This window comes from Leptonychotes weddellii, chromosome 4, assembly GCF_054177405.1.
Source record: "Leptonychotes weddellii isolate Sample4059 chromosome 4, ASM5417740v2, whole genome shotgun sequence".
In the NCBI taxonomy this organism is placed as follows: Eukaryota; Metazoa; Chordata; class Mammalia; order Carnivora; family Phocidae; genus Leptonychotes; species Leptonychotes weddellii.
This window is the reverse complement of record NC_138372.1, coordinates 34,071,014-34,086,739: the sequence shown is the minus strand read 5'-3', so window position 1 is coordinate 34,086,739 and position 15,726 is coordinate 34,071,014. Positions and strand designations below refer to the sequence as shown.

General features: G+C 38.8%; 1 protein-coding gene across 1 annotated transcript in view; it reads left to right on the top strand.

The window, feature by feature from the left end:
* Positions 1-1,924: 1,924 nt before the first annotated feature.
* The window catches only part of STIL (STIL centriolar assembly protein), a 65,798-nt gene continuing 51,996 nt past the window's right edge, over positions 1,925-15,726 (top strand). The window contains exons 1-7 of the mRNA XM_081816860.1: positions 1,925-2,294; positions 4,100-4,185; positions 7,790-7,897; positions 9,897-10,009; positions 10,323-10,510; positions 11,479-11,726; positions 15,305-15,388. Coding sequence (XP_081672986.1) covers positions 4,142-4,185; positions 7,790-7,897; positions 9,897-10,009; positions 10,323-10,510; positions 11,479-11,726; positions 15,305-15,388 — 785 coding nt within the window. The 5' untranslated portion in view covers positions 1,925-2,294; positions 4,100-4,141. The remainder of the gene's footprint in view (positions 2,295-4,099; positions 4,186-7,789; positions 7,898-9,896; positions 10,010-10,322; positions 10,511-11,478; positions 11,727-15,304; positions 15,389-15,726) is intronic.

Genomic DNA, 15,726 nt, shown 5'->3' with positions numbered 1-15,726 from the left:
CTCTTGCTGTGGCCTTCAGGATCTGCTTTAGCTTGGTGCTTTCTTTTTCTTAGAAGCCCCAGGCAATGCCTAAGCACAGCAAGGATTCTAGCCATTTCTGCCTAATGTGGGACTCTTCTTATGGGCAATCGTTGTTCCAGAGCTCCCTACTGGGTTGGCCAACACTTTGTCAGACATGCATCACTGTCTGAGGCTCTTCCTACTCTCACACCAGAGCTGAGGAACCCACCATCATTTCTCTTAAAATGTGTGCCCTAGGGGCGCCTGGGTGGCTCAGTCATTAAGCGTCTGCCTTCAGCTCGGGTCATGATCCCAGATTCCTGGGATCGAGCCCCGCATCGGGCTCCCTGCTCGGCGGGATGCCTGCTTCTCCCTCTCCCACTCCTCCTGCTTGTGTTCCCTCTCTCGCTGTCTTTCTCTGTCAAATAAATAAAATCTTTAAAAAAAAATGTGTGCCCTAGAGTCTAAGAATTTTTTCAGGAAAGCAGAGAAGCAAATGACAGTCTATAGAGCATATATCTCTTGGCTAGTTCTTATTTATTTATTTATTTATTTATTTATTTGAGAGAGAGAGAGAAAAAAAAAGCACTTGTACACCACCAAAGCAGGGGAAGAGGCAGAGGGAGAAGAGAATCTCAAGCAGACTCCCTGCTGAGTGCAGAGCCCCACCCTGGGATGATCTCAGGACCCCAGATCATGACCTGAGCAGAAATCTGGAGTCAGTTGCTCAACCGACTGAGCCACCCCAGCACCCCTCTCTTGGCTAGTTTGATACATTTTTCAGGATAGTGTTTTAGGGATGCCTGGCTGGCTAAGTCGGTTAAGCATCTGCCTTCAGCTCAGGTCATGATCCCAGGATGCTGGGATCCAGTCCCCCTATCTGGCTCCTTGCTCAGGCGGGGAGCCTGCTTCTCCCTCTGCCTGCCACTCCCCCTGCTTGTGCTTGCGCTAACAAATAAAGAAATAAAATCTTTTTTTTTTTTAGGTTTTATTTATTTGACGGAGAGAGACACAGCGAGAGAGGGAACACAGCAGAGGGAGTGGGAGAGGGAGAAGCAGGCTTCCCGCTGAGCGGGGAGCCCGATGTGGGACTCGATCCCAGAACCCTGGGATCATGACCTGAGCTGAAGGCAGACGCTTAACGACTGAGCCACCTAGGCGCCCCAAGAAATAAAATCTTAAAAAAAAAAAGTGTTTTAACTCCTTCAAAAGAGTGGATGCTTATTGAGAACAATACAACCTACAGATACATCGCACACTTTGACACTCCCATATTGTTCAGGAAACTAACGTTAAGTGAAATGCAGAGGAAAGTTAAGTGGTATTTTAAATCCTCACTCCGCACTGTGGTTTTTTTTACATTTCCTCCCTTGTTGAATAGGGATAATAATACCCACTTTGTTGCAGGACAATCATATAAAATAATGATGGAGAAGGCTCAATTAACAACATTAGCTGTAGAGACTAAGAATACATGGTTTGTAAATTTAAATCACGTTCTTTTCTACTCAACGGTTTTGTTGTTACTGAGAGGAGAGAAGTCTTCTTAGTTAAGAAACTAGAAGAAATCTAATTTCCCTCTCTTTTGTTCATTTAAGTAAAACATCTCATCCGCTTCTAATCGCCTGTAGACTATCAGGACAGCAGGCACTTCCGGCTTCCTCTGCCACCCCCGCAACCAGCGGCTTGGACTTTTCATTGCGCATGCGCAAGGTCCGCCCCACCCCGGAACTTAACCGTTGACCAAAATGTAGTGTTTAAATCCTCCGGAATCTGATCCTGGAGAGCCGGTGGCGGACTCATTTCTCCAATGAGGCTTGGGATTGGTCAAGCGCCGGATTGGTGCGGAGAGCTGATTGGCTGGTGTGGCGGCCCGTCGCGGCGACCGGTGCGTGTTGCCTCTAGCGCCGCCCCTGCCCCTGACGGGTCGATTTTCTGACCAGTCAGTAGGCGCGGCGCGGACTTCGGTTTAGCGAGCCTGTGTTTGCCGCCTCGGTTCCCGCGACCCCAACGTCCCGGAGGCGGGGCAGAAGCGGCGGAGGCGCTCCTTGGAGCCGACCGCTGTTCCGGCTCAACAAACAGACCCCGCTGGGCGGAGGTTGCGGTGAGTGGGGCTTTGTGTCCTGGATTCTCCCGAAGGGCAGCAGCGAAGCTCGGAGGAGGACGGTGGGCAACGTTCAGGCCCCTGTGTTGGGTTCAGCCCTCTTGGAGCCTGGGACCGATGACGTGAATGGGAACTAGTGGGAGAAATAAATCAAGCGGACCACGAATTCCTAGGTATCGTTTGTCGTTAGGTATGTGAAAGAGGTTTGCCGTCGATAACGTGCCATTTAAAGGTGTTTTTACTGTGAAAGTTTGACGGATGAAGTGTGCTCGTTCCTGCATTCCTCACGTTCAGCTCATATGGCTACGTAGTTAAGGGGTCAGTTTGAAGTCTGTGGTCTACTGGGAATAGTGTGTAAACAATACAGTGTGAAAATGCTGTGTGTGAACGCAGGCGGTGGTCACATCGCTATGGTGTCCAGGAGATGGTTTTACAGAGCAGGTGACATTCGACTTGGATTGTGAAGGATGATGGAGATTTACCAGGGCATTCCAGGTTAAGGGAACAGGCTGTGCAAAGATGCTCAAACTCGGGGAACTGTAAATAGTTCAGTTTGGTTGGAATGTAGGATAAAGGATGAGGTTGGAATAATAAGGTGGGGCCGGACTGTGAAGGTGCTTTATTCTGTATATAAAGAAGAGGCATCAGCAGGGGGAATAATTTGGTCAGATATGCACAAATACCCTTCTAGGAGCACTCTGGGGACTTTTCAATAAATCTGGTGGGAATTAATGAAGTCAGGAACTAAGGTCGTAGAGATGTTAAGACAGAATTTATATGGGGAAACGGGGAGGAAGGGGTGGTAAGGATAACTTCAGGGTTTCCATTTTGATAAAGGATGATGCCATTATCTGAGGAGAATATGTTTTGCTAGGTATAGGTGGTATGTGATTTCAGTTTCACTGGCTTTAATTGCTTGCGTGATGCTGTCAGAATAAACTCATGTATTTTAAAATGAGAAATAGATCAACATTATCTCTTTACCCTAATACATAAAGGAAGAAGAGACAAATATGGAGCTTTAAGACTCTTGTTTAATGAAGAAAAATGGCATTTAATGTACTTCCTAGAGTTACAATTACCGATCTGAATACTGTTATTGTGATGTAAAAGGGCTTTCAAGTTTAAAGACTTCATTCCATAAATGATGCATGAAGTCCAGATATCTCCAAGAGGGACTTTTTAGTCAACCTTATAAGAGCAACTTAAACAAGATTTTCTTCTAGTAAATAATTTCAGCCTCTGGCTTTCTCTGAAAAATCTCTTCTGCACCTGCATTAATAATTCTTTCCTCTCTTATCTTGCTTCAGACAATTCCTTCTTACTAGAATTGAGGTAGAATGTACAGGGCCTAAAGAACTCTAAGACCTAATAAGAGTATAGGAAATACTGAACTGTAAAGAAAGGACTATGAGCTCTGTATTTTGCTTTGATAATATTTAGATGAAGATATCCAGTGGGCAATTAGAAATACAGGTTTGAAACTCAGAAGAGAGGTGGAAGCTGAGATTTTGCTATGTACAGATGGGTGGAAACAATGGGAGTGGCTGAGAAGTCCCCAAAGAGGGCATGTGCAGCCAAAAAAAGACCACTGATTCTGTAGGGAAACAAGTCCGTTTGTGGGGATGCAGTATTTGTCTTCCATCTCCAGAAGATTTAAGGTTTGATAACCTTGTTACAGAACCAATAAATATCTAGTTCATTGTTCCTATGTACTATTTTGCGGTTTTCTGAATATTATGAGGCTTTTGGTCAAATTTTCATATATTAAATACTTCCTGCTGCCTAGATTAATATTAACATTAATTTATAGGCAGAATGATTATAAAGTATGAAAATGATCAGAATCCACAAGCATTTTATCTTACTAATCTATAGATGAAGGTACTTCATATAAGTAACCTAATTTTGTCTGCACTGTTAATATGTGGTTAAATCATGTTTCTTATTTTTTGTTTTTATCATTCATTAGTAACCTTCACTTTACTTTTTTAGGAACTGAGCATTTGAAATTGAATACATAATTCACCAACTATCATGGAGCCTACATATTCTCTTGCAGGGCCCCAGATGAATACCAGGTATAGAAACATTTTTACAAAATGTTTTTTTCACTGCTTTTCATAACTTGGGAAGATAGGTTGGAATAGAAAAAAACAAAACACAAAACTTTCAAACCAGGAACATCTGGGTCCACATCCCAGCTCTACCACTTGGTAGGTGGGTGACCTTGATCAAGTTAATTAACTTCTCTAAGCCTCAGTTTCCTCATCTGTAAATGGGGGATAGTAATCTCTATGTAACAGAAGATTATTGTGAAGGATTAAATAAGATTACTAAGGTAAAGGGTCTGGCACATAGTAGGCACTTGGTAAATATTAGTTTCATTCCCACCTTCGCTTTTTTGGTTTCACAGAGCATCTTTATTGATGGGAAATAGAACCTGAGCTCTTTTTTTTTTTTTAAAAGATTTTATTTATTTATTTGACAGAGAGACACAGCGAGAGGGGGAACACAAGCAGGGGGAGTGGGAGAGGGAGAAGCAGGGTTCCCATGGAGCAGGGAGCCCGATGCGGGGCTGGATCCCAGGACCCTGGGATCATGACCTGAGCCGAAGGCAGATGCTTAATGACTGAGCCACCCATGCGCCCCAGAACCTGAGCTTTTGAGGCTAAAAATCATACATATTTATTTACATCCTAGACAAGTGAGGGAAAGTGGCTGGGTTCCTTCCCTTGTCTAAACCCTAATCCTTGATGGGAAAAATTTCACATTGAATATACCAAGTTTCTTTAAATGTCCCTAAGCCTTTTCCCACTCATGTGGAATAGGAAGGAGGAGCTTGCCACCTGTCCCCTAATTTTCTGTCTGTCAATACTGTGGGGATAAGGCAGGTTGGCTTGTGTTGGCTGTTTGGATCATTTATCGTTCTTTTTTTTCCCTCTAGGGAGGGACAATTAATGCTGATATGTGATTTTTCTTTTCTTCTAAACTATAATTATATCCATGAGTTACCTTCGTTCTCTGTACTTTTCTTTTGTGCCAGATGTTTTTGATGAAGACAATGGGAAACATGACCCAAAGAGGCTATCATATTCCTTTTGCTTAATTTTGGCCCTTCTGTTTTATCCTACTGCCACCTCTTATTCTTTGAAAATTTGTCAACTTCTGTTCTTTGAAAGAACTTAGTGCAACAAGTCAATACACTCTCTTTTCTATTTTATTTTTAGGCCAAAATCATTCCTTACATTCTAGGTAAGATAATATACTCATGTAATTTAAATAGATTATTCCTGATATATTCAACTTAGTTTTTTTACTTATTTAATGACCTCTGGTTTTCTTTCTTTTCTTTTTTAAGATTTTATTTATTTATTTGAGAGAGAGAGTACAAGCAGGAGAGAGGCAGAGGGAGAGGGAAAAACAGACTCCCAACTGAGCAGGGAGCCCGACATGGGGCTCTATCCCAGCACCCTGGGATCATGACCTGAGCTGAAGGCAGACACTTAACCAACTGAGCCACCTAGGTGCCCCGACTTCTGGTTTTCAATAATCTCTGGGCTAGAAGAGTAACAGTTCTGAATTATTTAGGGGTTGCAGACCCCTTTGAATATCTGATAGCATGAATCCCCTATATAAGATAAAACACTTATATACATACATGTAAAATTTTGTGCCACATTTCAGGATGTTTGTGTTTACCCTGCTTCTAAAGTCTACTGTATACCTTAGATTAAGAAAAGGACTAATAGCAGCATTTATTGAAATCTTGTTATGTGCCAGGTGCTGTGCTTAGCACCTTACATGCATTATTCTTCTTTAATCCTTATAACAAACCTATGAGGTGTAGGTACTATTATTATCATCCCCACCTTTTTTTTTTTTTTAAATGAGGAAACGGTAGTGTAGAGAGATTAACCAATCCAGAGTTACATAGTTGGTAAGTGGTGTAGGCAGGATTGAAACCTGCCACCACTGTCACCTGATGTGACTTCTGCTTTAAACCTTTTACATATATGGACTCATTTAATATTCAGTGTAACTACCAGGAGATATAGGTATTATCCTGTTTAACAGAAGAGGAAACTGAGGCACAGAGACATTAAATAACATGAGTGAGGTCATACAGCTAACAAATTTTGAAGCGAGTTTTCAGACCTAAACAATTGATTTCAAGATATTTTGCTTTACCCACCACATTATACTGCCTCTCACCAACTGATAAATAATAAATATATTAAATATAGAAGCATAGATTAAACTGACAATTTGTTACTTACTAGCTTTGTGACCTTGAACAGATTTCTCAATCTCACACTATATCCTCATTTCAAAAATGGGAGATTAAAGATCCTTCTTATAGATATTATGAGCTCAAATTAAACATGGATTTGAAAGCACACAGCTAGGAATAGTGGTGGAGCCAGGATTGGAACCCAGGTTCTAAAGCACTAAACCATTCAGCTTCTGGAAGTATAAGCTTTGAAATCAGTCACACTTAGATTCAGATCCCACCTTTGCTACTTAATTGTTGTATAAAGTTAGGAAAGTTACAGTTTGTTATCTATAAAATGGATAATAAAGTGTTTCTGGAACAATTTTAGTGAGAAATATGTATGTAAAGCGCCTACTGGGATTCCTGGTACATAGTAGGTGATCAGTAAACTGGGGCTAGTCTTGTAGTTGAGAAGTTTCATTAGATGATACGTGAAAGTAAGACCTAGAACGAGGTATTCTTAATACATGATATACATATTCTTTCAGTTCAACTATTTAATAGTTTACTACCATGCAAATGCATTGGTGTAGTTAGCTCACTGTCAGAGCTTTCTTGCTTTAATTACATGGGACTTTGGCTGATATCTTTTCCCCAGTCCTTTCTCTCTGTTGTTTTTTTTCTTACCATGGTTTTCTCATGTTACTCACATAAAATAAAAACTTTATGATGGTGTTCTGTATGACTTAGCATTGAAACCTTGTTTTACACTGTCTCTAGGATCTTTGCTTAAGGAATTACTTATAATGCTGTCCTTTTGATGCTTCAATAACAATTAAACTGAAGTGATAGGACCCAAGATACTAAGTTTAGAAACACTGAAAAATAAAGACTATATTAAGTTTTTGTGCTTTTCATAATTTTATTGGGTATTATCTAGAAATTAGCTCAGAGGGACAGAATTTTAAATTTAAATGTAATTTCATGGTTTATACTTATTTCTCTGTTACTTAAAATGAGGATATTATAGGATTGATACTTCCGATTCTTATTTACTTATTTATTTATTTATTTTCTTTTTTCTTTTTATTTTAAGTAGGCTCCATGCCCAATGTGGGGCTTGAACTCACAACCATGAGATCAGGGGTCACGTGCTCTACCAACTGAGCCAGCCAGGTGCCCCTTCCCCTTCTTTTTAAGAGACATGTGTGTATATGAATTTATGTATGCATAGGAAAAAAAGGATAGGAAAAAACAATACCTAAATTTTGAGTGCTTATTTTCTTGATAGTAAAGTTACAAGGATTTTTCTTTTTTTTTTTTTTACTTTTTAAAAATATTTTTAAGCTCTCTTAAAATTAACATAAGTAGTTTGAAAAGCCCCATCATTTAATGTTAAACTGCTTCTTATAAAATTTCTGCTAAGTTTGCTTTTCATTGTGCTTTGATTTAAAAAAATTTTTTTAAAGGTTTCCTTCAAGCAGGATGGTACCTTTCTACTTTCCTCCATCAAAATGTGCACTTTGGAACCCAATCGCAATTGGAGATTTCATCTACTTACATCTCAATTACTACAGGTATAAGATGTTTCTCTTTTCAAATCAAACCAGTATAAATAGGAGTCAAAAGGATGTATGAGGCAAAGTTGATTACTATTGACTAATTCCTTTTTTTTTTAACTTTTCCATTCAGAAACTCCCCTCAAACTATCCGTTTTGCTGCTTCTTAAATCTATTTCTTGTGCTTTTGAGAAGTAATCTTAATTTCGCAGTTAAAATGTTCTGCAAATCTAAAGTTCTAAGCATTATAGGAGTTCAAGAGACAAGATATAATAAAAACTGAAACGGTTTTTCATCATGCTTTAGCATGCTGTCTTTGTAAAACATTGAGAAGATTGAACTTATTTTGAGTGGCTAGATCATGTTAGAAGGAATATAAAATATGGTTATGGGCAGGATCTTGAAAGACATAAATACTTAGGCTTAAAGAAATAGAAAATAGAGATTCACTGTGATTTGTGTATAAGGGAGTTATTTGTTGAAAGGAGAATTCTAAGAAGGGTGGGTCATAGTGGGGAGAACCTGGAGTTATCTTAGCTGTGAGGTGGTTTTCTGTAATCTAAGTAACATCAATTTATGCCCTAGTGGTTTGTTTAAGGTGCTATAACTGGAGTCAGACCGCATGGAGGGTCAAATCCTGAACCTACCACTTCTTATTTATGCAACCTCAGTAAAGTAGGCAAGGATCAGTTTCTTTATTTAGAAAATGGGAATAATGATACCTGTTTCATAACACTAATGAGACCGGCTCTGTAAAGCAGCAGTTGGCATGGTGTCTGGAACATAGAAAGTAGTCAATAAATGGTTGCTCTTATAAGGGCTTAGAGCAATGTAGCAGTATTAAGATCAAAAGGAAAGAATGAAACAAGGTATTTTGAAGAAATAGCGTATAGCGTATAGCGTTTGATGATGGATTCAGTCGGACTAAAGGAGAGATACAAGTCAAAAAGTATTTTAAGTTCTAAACCAGTTGGCAGAGAAGGATAGTATCATTGACAAAAAACAGCCTTGTGGGGGTGCCTGGGTGGCTCAGTTGGTTAAGCATCTGCCTTCAGCTCTGGTCATGATCTCAGGGTCCTGGGATGGAGCCACGCATTGGGCTTCTTCCTGCCCAGCAGGGAGTCTCCTTCTCCCTCTCTCTGCTCATACTCTCTCTCTGTCTCTCTCAAATAAATAAAATCTTAAAAAAGAAAAAAAACAGTCTGGTGGAAGTTCAATTAAATATTTCTTAGACTTGTCCATTCTTTTCTCGATGTCTCTTGACCTTTTATATTTTCTGTTGTTATCTTTCTGTGCTACAGTGTGAGTAATTTTTTCTTCAACTCTACTAATTTTCTCTTTAGGTGTACTTAGTTGCCATCTAACCTGTATGTTTAGGTTTTTTAAATGTGGAAGTATTCCATATATATGAAAGATTGTTTATGATATATATGCAGAGTTTATAGGATAATAAAAATTCATGTACCTGTCCCTGGTTCATTATATTGAGTTTTGAATTGATTATATTTTTATTTCTGCAAGTTCTTTGCGGTTCTTTTTCAAATCTGCCTCATCTTTTTTTTGATAGTACCTACTTCCTTTCTCATATTTTGGAGTCCCTTTTGTGTATCTTTACACATTTTAATCATAGTTTTATATATTCTACATTCAATAATACTAGTATCTGAAGTCCATAGACCATCTGTAAACAAAGAGATGTGGTATTTCAATCAATTCTTATTTATAGAAACAGGAGGCTGACCTCATAGTCTCTTGAACCTTGCTCTGGTTCGTAAAGTTAAGCAAATGCTCAGAGAACAACTATAAAGTCAGTGTCTACTTACTGCAATTCTGGTTTCCAGGAAGCTCTCCCTACCCACCACCACCGCCTGCCCATCTTTGACCCTAGGATTTCTCAACAATGATTTTTCTGTACATGTTAAAAGATGTGTGTTATATTTTAGGCAGCATTTCATGGCAGGAGGGTTTTTTAGGATATCAGACCCACCATATTCATAAAAGACTTGTTATTTTTCAGAAATCCAAAGCTTGTGGTAACTGAAAGGACCATCCGACTTGCCTGTCGTCATGCTAAGCAGAATAAAAAAAACCTGCCATGCTTTTTACTTGGGTCTCTTGTAGTAGATGAAGGTAATATACTTTAAAAAAATATTTTTATAACTATAATAGAATTTGTGTTTCGAATTCAGCCAATTATTGTAATGTTCTTTGTGCTAACGTTCTTTGCAATATACCAAGGTTATAAAGGTAAGTAAAACTTGACACTACTGATCACAGACTTCACAGGTCAGGTGGAAGAATATATATGCAAGCCATTTTTTAAAATAAGAGCTTAGTGTACTATTAATATGAACAAAATACTTTTTTATAATTGTAGGCTTTCTTGGTTGATTTCAAATTTTTATTGTCATGCTATATAATAACTGCTATTTTTGTTCTTCAGATGAAGAAAGTATGACATTGACAATAGATCGTTTTGATCCTGGTAGAGGAGTACCTGAATGCTTAGAAAGAACCCCTACTGCTTTTCTTCCTGGGGACTTTGTGATTCCATGCAAAATTCATACTCATGGACTTTGTTCAAAAGAAATAATGGTTCATGATGCAGATGACTTCAGTTCAGCTTTTAAGGTGAGATTTATTGATAACTTGATTATTCTTAATTGAACACAAGTATCAAATTATGTGTACTATGTTGTATTTCAATAAACCCATGTTTAACAAGTATTCATAATAATTTCTGATTGAATGATTGTTGCTAAAATACAATTAAATGTGGTTTCTGAAGGCAGAAATTCTAGAGAGGTAATATAGGTAGCATTCCAGAAGGGGAGGCAGTATGACCAAGATACCCAAGTAAAAGATGTGCTCAGGGTGATATTAAGGGTGTAGATTTTTGCTGCATTTGTGAGCAATCAGATTGGACTATTAGTTTGGCCAGATTGTAGAGAGCCTTGTCTGCCAGGCTAAGGAATTTGAACTTTGTCATACGGGCTATGTAGAGTCACTGAAAGTTTCTGAAAAGAGGAAATACTATTAAATCAAGGATAGTTAATCTGATAGGGCAGCCTGACTGAAGTCAGAGAGAGTAGGTAGGCCAAGTCTGTAGTCAGGTGTGTATTAGAGAAGGTGTATTAGCCTGGAGTAGAGTGGTGGCGGAATGTCTAGGAAGGGCACAGTGGGCCTGAGCAACTACGCAGGAAGAACCGATTTGACAATTTGTGGCAAGAGGAAAATAATTAAAGAAGAATGGACTTTAGATTTTCTTAGTTGAGTTGGAGTTTACATCTGTTTTTTTCATGTGATAAATGTTTATAGAAGTGACATTCTCTAGTAAGAATTTGAAATGCTGCTGGGACATCTAAGTTGGCAATATATAGTGGAGCTTGGTACAATAAATCTCACTTGCTTTGACATAATTATTCATGTAACTTTTTGGTCACATGGAAAAAAATGAGAGAATTGAAATGTTACAAATCAGAAATTGTTTAATTTTGTTAGATCAAGGTATATATATGTATACATGTATCAGTATGAAGTAAAACGTTTAGAGATACAGATTTCAAAGTTAAAATAGTTGTATAATTTTAATTCCGCAGGCTCTGCAGCATCATGTGTGTAGCAAAGATTTCTTGGACTGTGGTAAACTGCTTTCCCTAAGAGCTCATATCACTTCCAGGGAAAGTTTGGACATTGTGGATTTGGATTTGCATTGGGCAGCAGTAACTCTGGCAAATACCTTTAAGTGCAGACCTGTGAAGCCCATCCCCATTATTCCAACAGCTCTGGCAAGAAACTTGAGTAGTAATCTGAGTATTTCTCAAGTTCAAGGTACCTATAAATATGGGTAAGTAAGAGATAAATTAATTTTAAATATTGGTCACATTAGTATATTTTCATGGTATCCACATCATATGAAATATTTGTGCATTCAGTTTATATGCCAGAGATCTGTGGTGGCTAGATAAATAACCAAGGAAGGTAAAAAATGAAGTTGTTAAATTTTACTGAATATGGTTCAGAGTTGTGCCTATCACCCCAAGAAAAATTAATGGTAAAATTTATATTAAAAATTGGTTGTATTTTGTGATTTGAAATTAGGAGACATTATCCTCTATGTCATTTTGCACTTTGTATCTTGCCTAGGTTTGGGTCATTGTCTTTTTGTCTCTTTTTTTTTTTTTCAGACTGTAATCTGACTCTGAGCCTAACAGAGGCTGAAAAATTTTTTTATTACTTGCAGTTTTAACTGTGAATAATGAGCATTGCAGAGAGAGAAAGGAGATAGCTAAATAAAAATTTGTAGTACTCTTGCTTATCAAATTGTCAACCACTTGAGGGTGGAGTTTCCCCACATAGCTGGAGCAGCATCCTCTCCAGCTTTCTATCACCACTCTTAGTTTCTTAGGAAATGTAAGCCCAATTGCATGCTTTCTGACCCTCAGCAGGGCTACTTCCCTGATTCCTCAACCACTTTCTTTATCTATTGTCTACTGAGCTAGGTTAGACTATGTAAGCACCCTCTGCTTTAAAGTCTAAGCAATTCACTTCTGGCTTCCTTTCCCACTGACTCCACCCTGGTTCCTGTTAGGTCTCTAGAGCTGAAAATGTTTGCCAAGATACACTGAACTGCAAGTCCAGTCCTCTAAAAATGCCTCTTCAAAAGAGGAAAAGAAAAAGAGACGGTTTTCTTTTCAGAGGGTCCCTGGAATAGCGAGAAAAGTCCTATTTTTGAGTCCCACATGCTGACCAGAGCAACTTTCTGTTTGGAGTGGTACAAAGGAAAAAGTGTGTATGTTCCAGTATCATGGTATGGTCTACGGTGATCAAGTGTTTGGATTAAGTGAAACATTTAATTCTCTAGGAGTAATAAGTGCTTCTCAGTTGGTACATGGGAACTTTGTTAAAATTAACCAAAAAATTAGGTTTTCTTAGTACCCATGCCCATCTACTGGTGAAGCGTGAATTTATCTTTCTTTGAATTTTCCTTTTATGACCCCTTTTCATGCTAGTAGTAACCTAGGATGTTCAGTATTCTATCTAATTACCTATCTTCCTTGCCCCTTCTTACCTAGAATTATTTAATTTGTGACATTTGTCCTTTTCCTTGACCACATTCATTTATTTACCCTGATACTTGTTAGGTTCCATTTTAGAATAGGTATTGTGTTAGACACTGGAATTAAATAGATAAAAACCATATTTATTGTCCATTAAATATATTAATGTGTAAACATGATGCAGATAAATATAATGGGAGTTTTTATACAGTGCAGGGAAAGCAGGAAGGTGTGTCCATATTGCCTGGGAAAATCATGGAAAGCCTGTTAGTTCTTTTAAAGAATAGGAATTTATCAGATGGTCAAGGCAGAAGAGCTTTCAGAGCAGGTGTTAAGTGTCATTTTTTTTTAAGTTGTTTTCTTTTTTTTTTCATTAATCTTAAGTAATCTCCACACCCAACGTGGGACTCTAACTCAACCTTGAGATCAAGAGTCGAGTACTCTTCTGACTGAGCCAGGCAGGTGCCCCAAATGTCATTTTTTTTTCTAAGATTTTTTTTTAAAAGATTTTATTTATTTGAGATAGAGAGTGAGTGAGAGCGAGACCATGAGCCGGGAGACAGAGGGAGAGGGAGAAGCAGGCTCCCCACCGAGCAGGGAGCCCGACATGGGGCTTGATTCCAGGACCCTGGGATCATGACCCGAGCTGAAAGCAGACGCTTAACCAACTGAGCCACTCACGCGCCCAACTAAGATATTATTTATAAGTAATCTCTATACCCAACATGGGCTTGAACCCACAACCCTGAGATCAAGAGTTGCATGCTCTATCAACTGAGCCAGCCAGGCGGCCCTAGGTATTATTGATCCATAAATCTCCCTGCCAACTCAGGCTTAATCATCTTGTCACATGGCCTGATAAATTCATTATCTTTGTGTTTTAGGGTTATCATAGCAATAAAATATATCCTCATTGGTACTATTAAGACTTTATATCACTAATAGCATCATTTTTATTTTTGTGTTTTAAAGCCATAATGATGAAATTAACTTTTTTTTTATTTGAGAGAGTGAGTGAGAGTGCAGGGGTTGGGGGAGGTGGGAGTGTGAGGAGCAGAGGGAGAGGGAGGGAGAGAATCTTAAACAGGCTCCACGCCCAGTGCAGAACCTCATGTGGGGCTTAGTCTCACAGCCCTGAGATCATGACCTGAGCTGATATCAAGAGGCCAGCACTTAACTGACTGAGCCATCCAGGCACCCCAACTCTTGACAATTCTATAGTTATTTATATTCTTAAAACTTACCGTCAATGATAGGGGCATCTGGCTGGCTCAGTCAGTGGAGCATGTGACTCTTGATCTCGGGGTCTTGAGTTGAAGCCCCACACTAGATGTAGAGATTACTTAAAAAAATAAGCTTAAAAAAAAAACTTACTGTCAATAATACATGTAATAACAAAGTTTAAATGTGGTATAATGTCCTTTTAGGAAAAGGTGAATTTTGGGGTCTATCATAATGGTTCCAACGTTCTTTGATAGTGGTTGGAAGAATATAGTGCATGGAAGATTGAATATACCTCACATAATTCAGCTTCGTTAGTGAGAAGTCACATCTGTTGCAGTCTTGTCAAGTCACCTGGATGCTTGAACACTTTTTTTTTTTTTAAAGATTTTATTTATTTATTTGACAGGGAGAGACACAGCGAGAGAGGGAACACAAGCAGGGGGAGTGGGAGAGGGAGAAGCAGGCTCCACGCAGAGCAGGGAGCCCGATGCGGGACTCGATCCCAGGACCCTGGGATCATGACCTGAGCCGAAGGCAGTTGCTTAACTGACTGAGCCACCCAGGCGCCCGGATGCTTGAACACTTCTAGTAACAGGAAGTTCACTTCTCCCTGGGAAACCTTTTTGAATCTGAAATAGCCTTGATTTTAATATTCCTGATTAAAATAAGTGGACACTTTTAGAGCAAAACTTTTTAAAAAGGTTTGTGATCTTCAATGACCATTTTAATAGAAATTTTAAGATATTAAATCTCTTCAGTCTCTTCTTCTTACTGGATTTTTTTTTTTTTTTAAAGATTTTATTTATTTATTTGAGAGAGAGAGAATGAGAGACAGAGAGCACGAGAGGGAAGAGGGCAGAGGGAGAAGCAGACCCCCTGCTTCCCGATGCGGGTTCGATCCCGGGACTCCAGGATCATGACCTGAGCCAAAGATAGTCGCTTAACCAACTGAGCCACCCAGGCGCCCTGGATTTTTGTTTTTACATTTTGAACTATTTTCTTTCTTTGTGTGTATGAGAGAAAACATTCATTTGAATCATCTTCCCTGCCTAAAATATGCTTCTTCAAGCATTCAGATTATCTCTTTTAGGTAAAAAGTACATACTCTTAATTGTTTTTTACATGAATGTCTTCTGTTTAGATATCTTACCATGGATGAAACACGCAAATTGTTACTTTTGCTGGAATCGGATCCCAAGGTTTGTTCTCTACCATTAGTGGGAATGTAAGTATTATATTATATATGAAAACCTTTTCAGCCACATAAGTATTCAAATGTATGTAATAAGCATGTTAATTAGTTGTACTATGAATATATACTTAATACTTAGATCACCTTATAAAGCCACAAAGGCCAGTGATTCTTTTTTTTTTATTCTTATGTTAATCCCCATACATTACATCATTAGTTTTAGATGTAGTGTTCCATGATTCATTGTTTGTGCATAACACCCAGTGCTCCATGCAGAATGTGCCCTCCTCAATACCCATTACCAGGCTAACCCATCCTCCCACCCCCCTCCCCTCTAGAACCCTCAGTTTGTTTTTCAGAGTCCATCGTCT